Genomic DNA, 17,113 nt, shown 5'->3' with positions numbered 1-17,113 from the left:
GGAAAGGGAAAGGGAAAGGGAAAGGGAAAGGGAAAGGGAAAGGGAAAAGGGAAGAAGAGAAAAGGGAAGAAGAGAAAGACAAGGCTTCTTATTAAAGGAGCTGTCTATCTGTCATAGTTAGCTGAGAAACTAAAGCAGATGCAAAATTTGAGCCTTCTGTAGGCACGTTGAGGTAGTCTGAGGGAATGCTAGTGGACTGCAGCCAATACCAAATTTAAATATGGGAGTTGTATTTCTCCTCCAATCCATATTACTCATAAAGGTCTAAGACCTGAGGTTACATTCAAGCAGACTGTGTTGAGAGGAACAAACTCTCTGCCAGTTTTCATGTAATTAGGAGAAACCAACCACTTCGTGTGGAAATTTCCTGGCTCCTGTTTAAAATCACAGAAGGCATAATGTGCCACATCTGAAGTAGTGCTTAATAGATGGGACAGTACACAGTGTACTGCTGAGGACCTGAAGTTTGTGCCATGAACAGTTTCTCACAGGCTTATGTCTGCACCTTTTGTCAGGTTCAGATAATAATGTGTTCAGTGTCAATATGGCAAATTTCCCAGGTTGAAAATTTGAAAAGATATTCCTCAGACTAAAGATGGTGTTATAATTTGCATGATTACAATTGATTGTTTCTTTCATTTATTTCAGGCCAGGTGTTTAAAGGTATTTATATTAATGCTACTTTCTTCACTTGGTTAATGCCTAACAGAAAGTAATTTTTTTTAATCAAATTGAACCTAAATAGTGTTTTTAAAAAAGATAAATAACTTGCCAGTACTGTAAATTAGACATTTCTATAAACTTGATTCCTGGATATTTAATTTATGAAATCATAGGATGAATTAAAGTTGGAAAAGACCACTAAGACCATCTAGTCCAACCACCAATTCAAATGGTACAGCAAATAATGTGGAACAATGTAATTCATGTAAGTCCTGTTTGTTGTGCTGCAAATTCATCATTTCATGATATGTTTTTCCCTACCTATGAAGAATTACTGTTCTTTAACCTCTTCAGCACATCCCTGCTCACTTTCACTTGGAGATGCATAATAATGGCTTTACTTTTAGGAGGAGAATTTGTTTGTGAGTTTTCTTTTGTCTGTATGACCTCTGAGTAAATATTGCAGAGTACTTTTATTTATAACAATGCCACATAGAGACCAGGAGATGGCAGTAGTTGCTAATAATTACATTGTAAAGGAAGCTTGTTTATAAAATGTTTATATGTAATGTTTATAAAAATAAAATATGAAAGGACAAATTAGGTGTACACATATGTAAAACACTGCAGAATAACTTTTTTGTGTGTGTTATTTACTTACTTTTAAATTTTAAAGCAAACTATTAAATGCAAATTTCAAATGCACATTAAAGAATTTGCTCTAACACTGATTTTTATTTTTTTTTAATGTAGTTATTAATATTACCCAGCCTAGTTTCAGTGGCACAGATGTCTTTGGATATACTTCATTCCTAGCTTATGCTACAATCCCAAATATCACCTTGTACTATGAATTCCACTTAAAATTTCAGTTGTTAAACCACCACTCAGCTTTACAAGACAACTTGATATTTTTCACTGGACAGAAGGGCCAAGGTAAGATTTTTTATTATGGTGTATTGCAGACTTTAAAATATTCCCCATACAAGTAGGGTGATATAACATCTTTAGGAAGGAGATAATCTCTTCAATACTTACTTTCAGAAAGTGCAAAGTAAGCAATCAGACTGTAGAAATATTTGGTTTTTTTCCATAAAGAAGTATAACCATTAAAATTAAACACTAGAAACTAGTAATCTGATGCTTGAGGTAGCAGATTTCTGAAGAAAATATATGAAAACAAAATTCTTTTTTCAGTCATCAGCGTGAATTTCAAGATTGATTGCACTTATTTGGACATCAGTTTTGGAAGATGCTGCCTCAAATCTCCTTATACTGATACTTACTGTAATGGAAAGTCAGTTCAGCTATCCAGCATGTCACAGACACCCTGTCATTTCTTCTTCCTGTGTCCTCAAATAACTTGCCACAGAGGCACCCATGAATTGCTACTGCTGTCACAGAGGCTGCACTTCCATGGCCCACAAGAATGGCATACACCCCAGGGGCAGCCAGGATTGGATTCTGCGTTCTTTGTGTAAAATACTAACCCTTAACTCTGATGTCACTCAGTGCAAGTTAACTCAATATAATTATATTGCTACAACTGTGTATGTGTAGGAAAGTATTCCTCTTGGTCTGAATAGCACAGTTGAGAAGCATGTTATATAAATCTGCTTACAATATCTGCACTGAGTTTTTAACAGTGCTTTACGTATCTCTGAATGTAGAATGCTGGCACAGTTTCAGAGATGAATGAGGTACATTATGATACTCATGTCTTGTCCATTTTAGCACTACTGACAACATGGGATCCACTACACTGATGAATGTTGAGAAAAAATTAGTGAAATGTTATTGCAAACATACAGCACTCAGGGTAGAAACTTCTATCATTTATAGATCATAGAAAGTATTTTACTTATTTATACCATACTTGTTTATACAATTAGAATATGAGCTGGCTTTTGTATTTAGAGCTGTGAGATAGGATTGTGGATGGTAGAAATTTTGTCTGTCATTTTCAGCTAGTCAATTAGAAACTGTACATGAACTTGTCACAGTGAAACCATTTTCATGTTGTCATTCAGAAAGCAGTTTTCAGAAATCAGTGTTCCCATCACTGAGTTTTAGTAATAGTCACAGAGTCATATAATGGTTTGGGTTGGAAGGAATCTTTAAGGTCATCTACTTCCAACCCCCCCTGCTATAGGCAGAGACACCTCCCACTAGACCTGATTGCCCAAAGCCTCATACAGCCACAGTGTGGGGGCATCCACAGCCTCTCTGTGTAACCTGTTCCAATGTCTCATCACCCTCACAGTGGTGGGGGTAACAAATAATAAATAGCTCTTCTGTAATACAAACACAAGCAAATGCTTAGAACATTCCTTTCAATGACAACAACCAACCACAGAATTTACGAACATTTCTGCAACCTTGGAAGCTGAATTTCAGACTGTTGGTAAAGAAATTGTAGGAAGCAACCAAATAAAGACCAATTTGTCCACTATCTTTGCTGAGGTTAGAAAAAAAGTCAAATATAAAATAAACACCATTGGTGTTGAAAAATAACCTGTATTTCTTTTTCAGCTGCAAAAATCAAAGCAGAATGCAGAACATTTGTTTTAATATGAATAATATAGATCCAAAAAATTGACTGTTTATTTGCACCAAAGTCTATTTCAGAAAGGCTTGCTTGCAAGTCATACCCTGTAGCGTCAAAGTTATAGTGAGCATTGTTCTTGCAGCCATATTTAGCTAAGCTGAAAATTAAAACAAATTCTTAGTGGATCTTCCATGGCGTCATTTTTATTAACCAGAATACTACATTCTGAGATTATTATGTAGTTGTCAGGTGAAAACTTGGCTTATTACCATCAGCATCTAATTTTTTTCATGAACAATGCCAGCCATGTCTAACATCTTCTTCCTCTTACCTCCACAAAGCCAAAAGTCTTGTTCTACTATCTCACTTCATACTGAACTTCTCACAGTTCTCAGACAAACAGTCCTCTGGATTTCTCCTTCTCCTAGTGTATACATCTCCTTCATCATTTCTCAGATCTGTAGCTTAACACTGGCTTGCATCCCTTGTGAGAAGGAAGCAGGGCTACCTCCCACCCCAGTTCACCCCTTGGTGCTGGGAGGGAAAGAATCTGGAGTGAGGCAGTGAAGCTGAGCCTGGCAAAAGTGGGTGGAAGTGCACCACAAACTGATGTATTTTCAGTGGATTTGGAAGATTTTTTGTGAGTCATCATTCACTGAATCCTGAAATAAGTAGCTACTCTGCTTTTGTCTTTTCAGGTCTGAATGGAGATGATTTTTTGGTATTAGGCCTCTGCAATGGCAGAGTAGTATATAGCTACAATCTAGGTTCTGGCACAGCAACAATCATTAGCAAACCACTTGACCTGACTCTCAATATTCATGTCATCCACCTTGGCAGATATCTCCAGAAAGGCTGGTTGAAGGTAAGAAATTGTTGAGGAAGGGTGCACGTTTAAATTATGGTGTGTTTTGTTGTTGTTTTTTCCTCCATATTAAAGTGTAAAAATGATGGCATTATGTTTCCCTGTTAAGTTTGGAGGGTTCTTTTCATTGGTATTTCCCAAATAAAATCTTTTGTTGTAACAAGTATATATGTTTCATTGAAAGGTGGATGATCAGAAGAATAAAACTATCACTTCTCCTGGAAGGCTGGTTGGACTCAATGTCTTCAGTCAGTTTTATTTAGGGGGCTATCATGAGTATAATCCAGAACTCCTACCCAAGGGATCCAGATTTAAGAACGGCTTTCAAGGTAAAGATTATACTCTTTTCCATCCCTGCTAAACTGTGCATCAGATTCCTCCTGTCCGTCTATCAAGGAAGAAACCAGAAAAATGAGAAGACGGCAGAGACCAGAGCTAAAAGTGCAACCTAGGTAGTGGACTAGAGAGGCAGGACAAACTTCAGGTCTGTTCTTGTTTGCTAATTATTATGCCTTAATAATATATGGCAAATAGTGAGGAGCTTCTCATCACACTGAGCACAAAGTCTACATGCAAGGCTGACTTAAAAGGCAGTGTATCTGCTTGGTAACTGTCCCTTCCAGTACCTGAAGGAGGCCTACAGGAAAGCTGAGGAGGGACTTCTTACAAGTGCATGTAGTGACAGGATGAGGGAAAATGGCTTTAAACTGGAAGAGGGTAGATTTAGATTAGACATCAGGAAGAAATTCTTTCTGGGTGATGAGATATTGGAACAGGTTGCCGAGCAAAGTTGTGAATGCCCCCTCCCTGTAAGTTTTCAAGGCCTGGCTGGATGGGGCTTTGAGCAACCTGGTCTAGGGAGAGGTGTCCCTGTCTATAGCAGGGTGTTTGGAACTAGATGACCTTGAAGGTCCCTTCTAACCCTTCTAACTAGCAATTCTTTGATTCTGTGATCTAAGATCAGAAGATAAGGAACCTATAATCTGAGAGATACCAAACCAAGACATGAACAGGTGAGGAGAGCATCATGACATCAGCTATTTAGGTACAGGTTAAAATTAAATGTTTGTGATAGTTCAAGATAGGCTACAGGGAAAGCAGACAAAAATATACAATATTATACCTGTACTTCTATGACTATACTAAGGTAGAAAACTCTTTTGTCCTTTTATTCAGGGCAGCCAAAGAAGTAGCAGACACCACTTAAGATGTGATGAACAACAGTGGCAGATAGCATTGTGGGTGGGGGAGTCAAAAAAAGGTCTGTGATTTGTAAACTGTTTGACTAGGGTGAAAGCTATTAATTAAATTTAGAGTAAAAAATTTGTTGATAGGAAGCCCCAAATGTGGTCTACGGAGCCACAAGGTGAAAGATTGCAATCACAAAGGGAGTAAATATGTCCTCTGTGTGTTCACTGTCTTCATACATCTGATTTCAGCTAACTTGCATCAAATGCTGATCTTTGGTATGAAACTGAGTTCAATTCACAAAGTTAGAAACTTCTTTTGAGTTCCTCTTGCAAACTTTGTCACCAACACTTGGCAGTGTTTCTTTATAGGAGGCCCAGAACTGTCCCAGAGTAAAAAGGATCCAGGTCAGAGGGAAGGCACATTCATCAGCTGATCCCCCCCATAGAAAGTTGTATAGTGCTTGCACAAATCGTTGCTCTTAAAGTCCTTCATTCATATCTCACTGACCAACAGTTAGAAGAAATAAGAAAATTAAATGAAAAAAATCAGTTGAATTCATAAAGTTCTGCCAAAAACCTCTCTAATATGTCCTATATGCTTTATTTATAAATGCTGGAGAACTGTTTCTGACCTATGTGTTCTGCTGGGACAATCAAATAAGTCGTAGTCATGAATGTCATAATTTTCCATTATGGCCTCACCAGTTCTTGGGTACTCACTGTGCTTTCCATTGTTTACACAGAGCTCTGGGCAGCCTCTTCTTACCACTCTAGCAAGACTCAAGAGAACAGAACATGCTTTATCCGATAAACAGATGAAAGGTTAGGATTTACTGAGTTATGTGGTGGCCTAAAACCAACACCATTAAAAGGAGAAGGAATATGATATGAAGATTACAAATAAATAAACACCAAACTTAGTTGTATGTTTTTTAAATTGCTTAATGTGAGTTTTTAAATTACCAGTTATGATACAGTATAAACAAAACTACAAAATGTATGCAATAAGAAAAAATCCTATTTAAGAAAGCTTCCTATTCTAAAGTTGTTCTAACTGTTGTTAAAATCGTTATCTTGCTACGTGTTTTTCAAACTAAGTTATGATTATATTAAAAAAATATATCTTCTGCAGATTGCTCTGGTAATCTAATGGCAAGTTTTCCAAAAGTGAAGGGAAAAAAAAACAGAAAAGTAGAGCTATAAGATTTAGATACATATTTCAGTATTTAGATATCTAAAGAAGATGCATTTGTTTTTCATAGTTACTATGGATCTGCCTTACTTAGTAATTCCCTGAGGGACTAAAAAAGCCACAGGTCGTCCAGTTTGTACCTTACATAGCATATAATTTGTCACCATGTCAAATGTTTATAAATCCCAGTTTAAAAATTTTTGTAAATAAATTCAAATAACATTGCCATAGAAGATGTCCTATTATATAAAGCTAGGTGCAGCGAGCATTAAGTGTACTAGGATTTGTCAAGCCACTCTGAAAACATTACCTTTTTTAGATGATGGTGAAAATCACACTTGTCTTACTTTACTGTTGTATTAAGTGTCAGCAAAAGTTCATGTCAGCGAAAAATGTCAGTGAAAGGTGTAAAAACTGCTATTCTAATACTTCTTTACATAAAGATAATATGGTCAAAGGGAGGAGTCCCAAAATAATTGCAAATCAAAGCTTTTGCAAATCAACCGTCTTGACAAATGTTCCGACATTCTTAACAAGATCAGAATTCTATCAATAAATGTGAGGCACAAAGCAGTCATCTTTTTCTGGAATTCTCACATGACTTAATTTGAAGTCCTTGTCTGTGACATAAACAATAGAAAAAGTCCTTTTTTTTTTCTATTAGGAGCTGAAGAAAAACCCATTATTAGGCATTTCTTATGTCTCTCACATGCAAGTTTGTTTCTTAAGTGATTTCAGTGAATTATGAAAACACTGGTATCAAGTGAATTTTAAAAAATAAGTGCAATTAGTTGAAGTCTTCATATCATGAATTGAAGCATTCACCCCACTTTAAGAGGTCCTTTTCAGCAATTCAAGTCCATGTTCTCTGCCTGCAGTCTGTTAGTTAGTTCTGTCTGGATTCCTATATATTTGACATTGAACTATCCTCTGTCCTACTTTTTTTAAGACCATTTTTACCTGATGTAGTTGCATTCTTATAAAAGCATGTGTGTGTGAAAATACAAATTTAGACCCACATCATTCTCACATTAGTCTCTGACTTATCATTCTGTCTGCTCCTTGAGAAATTACTTCTGCTGTTTTTACGTGCCATTAATGAAGGGTCTTAAAATCATTCACCCATGTACTGAACAGAAAATAGCCAGCATAACTTCAGCTTTTGGAGGTGGTACAATTGCCCATCCATCACGAAGACATTCTGGTGGAACCCATTCGGTGACAGATTACAGAGTACTGTTGCTTGATTTGTTTTGTCTTCCTGAACCTTTTTTAAAATCCGTTTCTCCTTTTTACCTCTAAGGTTGCATTTTTGATGTGCAAGTTCGCACCAACATGAATCAGGAGTTCAAATCACCAGGGAATCCAGAAGGTCACCCCAATTCTGGTCGCAGTGTGGGGCAATGTAAAGCTTCTCCATGCAGTTTAATAAAATGCAGAAATGGTGGGAAGTGCATGGAAAGTGGCTCTACTGTTTAGTAAGTATAAAAAATTTCTTTCTAGGCTACAGCACAGACTGATCACTAGGCTTAGTAACTATGATAATTTAGTTGCTTGATGACAGAAATCTTCAGAAATCTATCATATCAGAAAGGAAGAAAATCATTGAAGGGTTTCATTTCATTTCAACACTTCCATCCCTGGAGGAGTTCAAGGCCAGGTTGGATGAGGCCCTGGGAAGACTGATGTGTTGGGTAGCAGCCCGGCCTGTGGCAGTGCTTTAGAACTGGCTGGGCTTTAAGGTCTCATCCAACCCAATTCTAAGATACGATTCTATGAAAATCAAACCCAACATTTTAAAATTGATAGGACATTTGCTGGGGATCTGTTGTAGAAATTCAGTGGGCTGTTCAAGCTCCTGGAAAAAAAAAAAAAAAAAAAAAAAAAAAAATCCACCTGGTTCTAAAGCTATTAAGGCTTTACTACATATTGGAAAACTCACCCCTGAGACACAGCTTTCAGTTCCCCTCCCCATTTCTCTTAAGAGCATATTTATATGCTTTTAAATGCAGTAGTGAAGAAATGCTTTGAAAGTTCTGAAAAACACAATTTGGAATTACTTTCCAACTGCTGAGCTGTACAATGTCACAACTGTTGGATCTTGCAGGTTCCTTTCAGAACTATTAAATCCTTAGCTGTCAGCCTGTTAGATCTTCCTGAAGAAAAAGAAAGGAGAAGACATTTATAGCAATATTAGAGAAGTCACAAAATCAAAAACGCAACCATAAATAGCAGAAACATAAACTGAAGTATACACCTCCCATGTGTCTTCCTGTACCAGCATAAGTCCTGGCTTCAGGAACTTATCCAGCACCATCTTCATGCCTGTAAGGTATACAGAGCTACCACTAGCAAGATTAAGAGAACATCTGGAATACAGGTGACAACCTAAAGTAGCAGTTGTTGACTGAGCTGTACTGGAACCTCTAAAATTGCAGATAAAGCTCGTTTTCGTCTAGATTAATATTTTCTATTGCAGATTTCTTTAGGGATTGTTGTAAAATTGGGAGGTTATTTGCATTTAGTTTGGTGAGCTGTTTGCTTGTTTTTGATCTGTACTGATCTCCTACTGTGTTATACTCCTGCCCTCATATTTCAGAGCAGCTATGTTGTCACAGACTATATTTATACAGGCATGTATGTACCAGTAATGGCCAGTTTCACTTCTCACAAGATAAATAAATAAACATTCAATTAAAAAAAAAAAAAACTGTGAATGTAGCAGGCGCATGACTTCTACTGATGTATAGTAGCTGTCAGTAATGTCTTGCATTTTTCAGCAGAATTTCCCTCTGTTCTTAAATCATCTGTGTTCCTCTGTAAAGCATTGTCCTCAATTTGAGTTCGGATATTTTTGTCCTGAAATGAGATTTCCTCAGAAGTTTTTCTTGCTGTGTTGAACTATTTTTATGTCTTGCTTCCATCGCTCTGCCAGCAAGCATGCAGTGCCATGTAAATTCAGTTTCTACAGGGAAAATGCTTTGATTTAAATAGAAGCAGTAATATACAGCATTAAACTTTACATTCTGGCCAGAATCTGAGCAAAGCTGCATTGTTTAACAGAATTAAGAGGAAATATTTGAATAATAAAGAATTTTAAGTTCAAGAAACAATAATATGCTCCACTATTTCATTTATAGCACAAAATTATACATAACAAAAAATTATCTTCCTCCAAAAGTAATGTCTCTTATTTTTTCCATGAAAACTACGACATATACAAAGAGCATAATAGTACTATTTGATAGAGAAAATTTCCTGCTACAAAATGCTGTTTTTCAACACAGCCACCACCGTTATCTATACATTTTCACTGACAATGAACAAGAGTCTGCATGCCATGCTCATAAAAATCTGCATGGCTGTCCAAAACATGGCTTATGTTTCACGTTGCTGTTACCACTGCTGAAATACACCACCCAGTGCCTCACTGTGCACACATCTACTGCTTGGTATCCATAAATGTTCAGCAAGCATCAGTGAATGTCAGTGGGTGCAACTATTTCCACATGGAGGAATTCTGTTACATACACATCTTTGCTTCCGTGTCAAACTCCATTTGCTCAGACTCCCCCCCTGCTGCCATCTGTCACACAACAAAAAAGTGTAATGGAATATTGGTGGGAAGGTTAAACCTCTACTGCCATAGCACAAATTTCTGCCTCTGATGTTGTGGGCCAACATAATAAAATAGGAGGCATTCCTTTCAAGGCCGCTCACATACATCTAACAAGATTGTTTATGAAGTGTTATGGCTATTCCATAAAGTTCCTGAAGTGAGAGGGAGAGTATGTTTTCTCTATACTTTAAGAACATCATGCATCATGGGTAGGGTTGTGTTTGCTGAATGTAAGCCTATACTAGCACTTCAGATACCCTTGGGTAGGCTGCTTGTCCTTCAGCTGTATCTTTGAACAGCTCAGGATTTGTATAAGTTTTCTATCGTATCTCTGAGACACATGTGGATTTCTCAGTATTCTATAGCCTTTCAAATAGCACTGGCAGCCTGGGCTCAGGAAATTAAATCCTATCTTCATACTGTACAGGGATAACCCATGAAATAAGCTGTTTTTTTATTATTAGGTTTGATTTCATTCAAAACAAATTTCAATGCTAGGATAGAACCAATTTTCAATGAAAGGACATGCTTTTATAGTTTGTAAGAAGAAAAGCAATTTCTGTGTTTATTATGTTTTAGATCAGTAAGATATGACAGCCTTATATATGACAGATATGACTTTTGCAACAAATTATTGTACTCTTTGTTTAAATGCCATTAATTTTATTCCAATCTTAATTTTTTCCACACTCCACTTTTGCCTTATAGCATGAAGATAAACTGTATTTCATAATGCTTTAGTTTCCCAATGCCTTTGTTTAAAGTCACCTTTATTAAGAGATCTCCTCCATTACTCAGCATCTTTAAGATCCAATACATGGGAAACTGAAGAAATATACCCAGAAATCTCCAGTAGCTTGGGCTGACCTGATATGGCCAACACAAGCCTTTATGAACCTGACTACTGTCCTTCTGGAACTGTAGTCAGAGGCCAGATGGGATACCCCATGGAGCTTTAGTTGGCACTAAACATCTGCCTCATCTCTGTTGGCCTAACTCATTAGGTAAATTAATTGAGCCTCTCATCTCCATTGAGTAGATACTCATCTTAAATGTAGACACCTGCTCTCAGGTGCACCTTCACCGATTCAGGTGTGTGAATCTGCAGGGTTGAATCCCTGGTTTACTGATATAAGGAAATTTGTTTGATTTGACACCATGCTTGACACTTCGCACTTCGATTCATCCTAGTTTATGCAACCAAAGCTACCTTGAGTTATTTGTAGAGCAAAACACACAGTAAAAATCCACAAGTATTATTGTTTCTTGTGGATATTGAGACTATAATTCAAATATTAAAAATAATGTGTTTTGTATTATATACAGTTTTCTTGCAATAAGACATCAAAAAAGATAAATTGTAAGCTTTATTACTATGTTCTTTTGTTAGCTGTTTTGGAGCAGAAGATTAAATATAGGCATACAAGGCTTGAATATCTTCATTACTTTGTTACTGAAATATTGATTTCTTTTGGAAATAACGCTGCATTCTTTCCTTTCACTTAACCACCATAGTTGTGACTGTCTGGCTGGATGGAAAGGTGCATTTTGCACAGAAATGGTGACAGTATGTGATCCAGAGCATGATCCTCCACATCTGTGCAAGCAAGGCGGTACCTGTGTGCCATTGCCTAATGGCTACACGTGCCACTGTCCTCTAGGAACAAGTGGCACCTATTGTGAACAAGGTATGTCAAGTGAATAGCATGTGTACATAGAGTTGCTTGATAATAATGTCCAGGCAGATAAAAAACACAGTATTTTGTTGCATATGAATGTAATGTGAAATAAAGTCACACAGTACAAAACAGATTTTATTTAATAAATAAGTGGTGCTATTTTCTATTAAAAAAAAACCAAATCATTTAAAACTATGAAATATTAGATATTGCTTTCTGACTTTGCTAATTTTTCATCACCTTTTTTCCCTCTGTTTTGTTTTTGTTTGTTTGTTTGGTTGGTTGGTTGGTTGCTTTTTTCCAAATTAGTCAACCAAACTCAGAGGCGGCTAGGCACTGTTGGGTACATCGTTGGGTACATTGCATTCCAGAGCAATGTTAAAAAGACTCTTTCCTTAGTTCAATTCCCAAGCTCACCTTAATGAAGTACATTGGGGCATATATTTAAGAGATCAGAAGTACACCAGAAACTGTAAGCATTTGGGATCTTATCCAACCTGCGCTGATATTAGTGGGGAGGCAGCTGTTCACTTCACTAGCTATTCGATAGGGATGCTCCGAGAATGTTTCCTGTTACATCCCTGTGATAATCTTCAGTTGTCTGCTCTCCCTGGTTTTCTTCCATTGAAACGTGTCCTCAATCTGCCTGTCTTTTGTCTCTCACACTTAATTATAGGAATCCTTTATCAAGGTGTTTTCTTCTATAAGAAATTGTACAAATGAGTATCCGACACCGTGCATACACAAGTGCTACATGTTCAGGGACTTTTCCTCTAAGAGAGTGAAGTGCTTCTGTGTGCAAAGAGGTGTAGTATGAGTTGCACCTTCTATTCTGAAGGTTCAAGCTTTTGGGTTCAAAATAGTATTGCAGAAATGTGAATTTCTTTCAAAATGTTCTCTTCACATCTTTTGAAGAACTCTGGTTACTGTTAAATAGCTCCCATTTCAATCTGCCTGCCAAAGTCCAGCCACTCTTGTTGTTGTGTCTATAGAGCAAGCTTCAAACACAAAATTGAGGAATTGTCTTGGACTGCACATAAAATATATAATAGAGTTAATGTATATAAGTAACAAAACTTATTTATAGATATATGTTAAAACAAAAAAGAGAGTAACAGAAACATAAAACAAATGGGTTGGGCACATATGCAATCAGAGGGTTCTTCTCTGTTTTATTTAAAAGCTTTATTTATAAAATAGGGTCTGTTGGTCCTCAACAAACTCTTTGCCCCGCATTTAACCTTACTCTGGCAGAGTAATTAATTATCATGAGATTTTTCAAAGCCCAGTTTGCACTTTTAGTGGATGGCAAATTGCTATAAAAAACAGCTGTTTATCAAGATTGAGCATCTTATCTCTGGATTTATGGTGGTTATTGGAGCCAAAAGAAAAGGAGACAGAGAGGAATGAATGGCCCAGGGGACCAGAAGAGAATGGAGGGAAATTAAGTTATGGAGACTAATGAATGTGCACAAAAGAAGGAAAGAAGTATGAGAAAAGGACAGCAGAAATTTATGAGGGGAAAAAAAAAAATCAGAGGAGAATAACAAAGAGTAAGAACAAATACAGGTTTTACAAATAATAGCAACTGGAAAATACAGGATAATGATGTAGATTGCACAGCAATAGATCAGGTGAAATGACTAAACAGGGCAGTAGAGCTAGAACCACAATAATGAGAGATAGTACTCTGACTTCAGAAGTTAGAGGTAAATAAATATTAGCTGACAGAAATGAAGTAATAACCCACCTAACAAGCACTAAAAATATATATTGGTTCTTTATAAAAACATTCACATGAAGATGAAAAACCCTCTAACTACTATCCCCTGCATCATAGTCATAGAATCATAGAATAAGGTTCAAATTGGATATCAAGAGAAGATTCTTCACTGGGAGGGTGGTCAAACACTGGAACGGGCTTCTCCACCCCAAGCTTGCTGGAGTTGAAGAAGCATTTGGACAATGAGGTTGGACAAGCACAACCTGCCTTTCATGAACCCATGCTGGCTGGGCCTGATCCCCTGGACACAGCACACATGCCGTGCAATCTCATCCAAGATGATTTGCTCCATTAACCCACAAGCCACCATTATGGAGAAATCCTCCAAACAGTTTCTAGGAGCACAACATGTTGGAGTGCTTCTCTCAAGTACCTGGCAAGTATTGCATGCAATATGGGGGACAAGCAAGATGAGTTTGAGATGTGCGTATGTTTGGAAGGTGATGATTTTATTGAGATCACAGAAATGTGGTGAGATGGCTCCAATGACTGCAGTGCTGTAATGGAAGGATACAGGCTCTTTAAGAAAGACAGGCAGGGGAGATGAGGAGTGGTGTTATCCTGCTGTTGATGACCGACTGGAGTGCATGAAGCTCTGTGTGGGGATGGATGAGGAGCTGACCAAAACTCTATGAGTTATTATTACATTAGGCTAGAAGATATTATAATCGATGTTTGCCCCAGACTACCTGACCACAAAGACAGCAGGTAAAGTCTTGTAAAAGCAGATAGGAACAGCTTCACATTCATAAGCCCAGGTCCTCAGGAGAATTTCAACCAGCCTGATACCTGCTGGGGGGATAACACAGAAGGACGTAAGAAATCCAGGGGGTTCCCGGAATGCACTGATAATAACTTCTTTCTCCAAGTGATAGAAGAGCCAACAAGGGGAGGCACTATGCAGAACCTTGTTCCCATTAACAAGTTTGGGCTTTTGGGGAATGTGAAGGTCCTTGGCCTCTGCTACCTTGACAATGACATGGTGGAGTTCAAGATCCTTAGAACAGTGAGGAGGTGCATAAGAAGCTTACAACTCTGGACTTTAGGAGGGAAGGTTTTGACCTTCTCAAGATCTCCTTAATAAAGTATTGTAAGATAAAGCCCTCGATGGAAGACAGGCCCAAGAAAGCTGATTCAAGGATCACTTCCTCAAGCCAAATATTCCATTCTAACATACTTATTATTGATAATGGCCGTCTGCGTTTATATTTCAGTCTTTACTAAATTGCACCTCAGCTGTTTATTCCTCATATATCAGCAGTGACCCTCTGTGAGTCTTTTTAATCCTGTACTGGCAAATAATGAAGATTTGTCAGAGAAAAATTAATATAGCAACTGTGTATGACATCTCCCTGAAGTAGTCTTCTAGTATCAAAAGAAATTTGAGCTCCTATTTCTTTAGTTTTTATTTTCTTTTCATGTTTTTAATAAAACAAGTCTCTCATCTTGACATAAACACTATCACATAAGGTAGTAGAAAACCTCGACAATTTTTTTGAATCATCTTCCTTTGTAAGCTAGAATTCCACTAGATACTAAGCCATATGCTTAGTATTTATATCCTATCCAAATTTATATCCTATATAATTTACTTGGCTCTGTAGAGGAATGAATATCTGTAATTTCAGAGGAGTTAATGGAAAGATTTCACAGAACTGATAATATTCTCTTTTAAGGGGACAGCAATGTAATATTTGAAAGATTCTGTAGATGGCAGCATTGGTAAAGAATTGCAGTGGCTAAAATAAGCAGTTTTCATCTCATTCCTGTGAATTTCAGCAATTCTCTTAGCAAGGACGCTTTGGGTACTGTTAAACAGTTGCTGATCAATTTGCATATATATCAACAACACTGATTTTAAGTGGCCTCTTAAAATTGAAAAACTGCCACATTCAAATTTAAAGGGGTTAGTTTGTATCATATACTTCTACAACAGCAATTAAAATAACTTCTCTTGACTTCAAAGCATCATACTGGAATGTGCTACCATTTAAACAGAAAAATAAAGGTAAAATAGATTTATTCTACTATACCTCATCTTCTGAATTCCAGAGCTGCGTTCTGCACAGCTCTTGAAAAGAAAGGAAATGCAAAAGAGATATTTATTGTTGTTATTCACAGTTTAATGGGATACTAATCAAGCCGTAAAACAATTTCCTTGATGAACAAATGAAAATTTCCCTTGTCAGTGTTTACCAGCTGAAGTAAATTTTCTAGACATTCTGATGTCAAATTCCATTATTCAATACAAAAATGCAGCACTATTTTTCAAATACCTGAGAAACCAACTGTAAAATAACTGAAGAGAATTCTGTCTCTATTTCATCTTCGTAGCCACAAAGGAGGAATAAAAGTAGAAGAAACTGGCTTTAGAATACTACTTATTATAAAGATCTTTATCTTTCTACATAGCCTAGAATATTTCTTAATGTATATTTAATCTTACTGTAAGACATAGTAATTCACAGTGTGATTTAGCTCAAGGTTTTTACCTTAACTAGGGAACTTAATATAAACACATGCATGATCTGTTTGATTTGTCTGACAATGCAGGTAGACTTGCTGGTGTTACATACAAACTATTTTAATATTACCATGTTTCAATTTTTAGCCATTTTAAGGACAACTGCAGGCTCTTACTAGCATGTTAAGTCATCAAGATCAAAATCAGAAAGATCTAAACTTTCTGATTTGTCAGTAGTAGTAAAGCTAACACCGGCCACAGACACAAGTATATATGTGTTTGTAATATTTAACTGTATAGTTCAAAATGTGAAGTAGAATACGCTGAGTTGCATATTTAAATGTGTCCTGGATTAATCATATCCAAACTCTAGTGGAAACTATTCTTGAAAAGGAAGTGATCTGCAGTACAAAAGTAATGCCACTAAATCAGCCAAGAGTAATGTGATAGTACAATAAAAATTCAGTCATGCAGCTATAATTCCTGCAAGGTACCCAGTGCAGCACCAACAAAATGTAGCCAGCTAACTACATAACAGGATGGCTCTGGAATTATTTTCAGACTTCCTCAGCAATAGTGAATGATTAACTGAAAATATGATAAGAACCTTATTTTGTGGAAGTGTTCAGAGATAGAAACTGTAACAAGGGTAGAATATTTCCTATAAACATGACACTTAGATTTGAGTATCTACACGTCCATTCTATGATTAGCTTAGTTGCCATAATGGTTGATGAACATCTAGTCAGCTGAGGAAGTGGTTCTATTTAGCTGCTCAGAAGTTTGTCTAAAGGCAGATGCTCAATGCTGCTTGAGATGCTCTGGCATTTGAACGTGTATCCAAAAGCATCCAATTAGGGTTCACTGGTATGCTACAAGACCTATTGGACATTTGCGCCTTTCTGGAATGGCACATGAAGGTAAGGCGAAAGTGGCTGTGAAATAGCAATGGGTGTCTATGTTTAGGAAACCAAAGGGAGCCTTGGAGGAGGATGCTCCAGATTGAGCAGAATGGCTTGTAGGCTTGGTTGATAGCAATCTGTTATCAGACCAAATCTAGTTCAAGATATGATTAAGTGAAGATCTCGGTTTGGAAACAGATTCATAATG

The 17,113-nt window shown here is 37.0% G+C and overlaps 1 protein-coding gene across 1 annotated transcript in view; it reads left to right on the top strand.

Annotated features, from left to right (window-relative positions):
• EYS (eyes shut homolog) overlaps window positions 1-17,113 on the top strand; it is a 643,894-nt gene that overhangs the window by 609,777 nt on the left and 17,004 nt on the right. Inside the window, exons 32-36 of the mRNA XM_042889745.1 lie at window positions 1,417-1,599; window positions 3,910-4,076; window positions 4,261-4,405; window positions 7,762-7,936; window positions 11,593-11,765. Of these exons, the coding sequence (XP_042745679.1) occupies window positions 1,417-1,599; window positions 3,910-4,076; window positions 4,261-4,405; window positions 7,762-7,936; window positions 11,593-11,765 (843 nt within the window). The remainder of the gene's footprint in view (window positions 1-1,416; window positions 1,600-3,909; window positions 4,077-4,260; window positions 4,406-7,761; window positions 7,937-11,592; window positions 11,766-17,113) is intronic.

Source organism: Lagopus leucura, unplaced genomic scaffold (assembly GCF_019238085.1).
Source record: "Lagopus leucura isolate 7727_CA_CO unplaced genomic scaffold, USGS_WTPT01 Super-Scaffold_73, whole genome shotgun sequence".
Lineage (NCBI taxonomy): Eukaryota > Metazoa > Chordata > Aves > Galliformes > Phasianidae > Lagopus > Lagopus leucura.
Note: the sequence above shows the minus strand (reverse complement) of the source record. Positions and strands in the feature narration are given on the sequence as shown.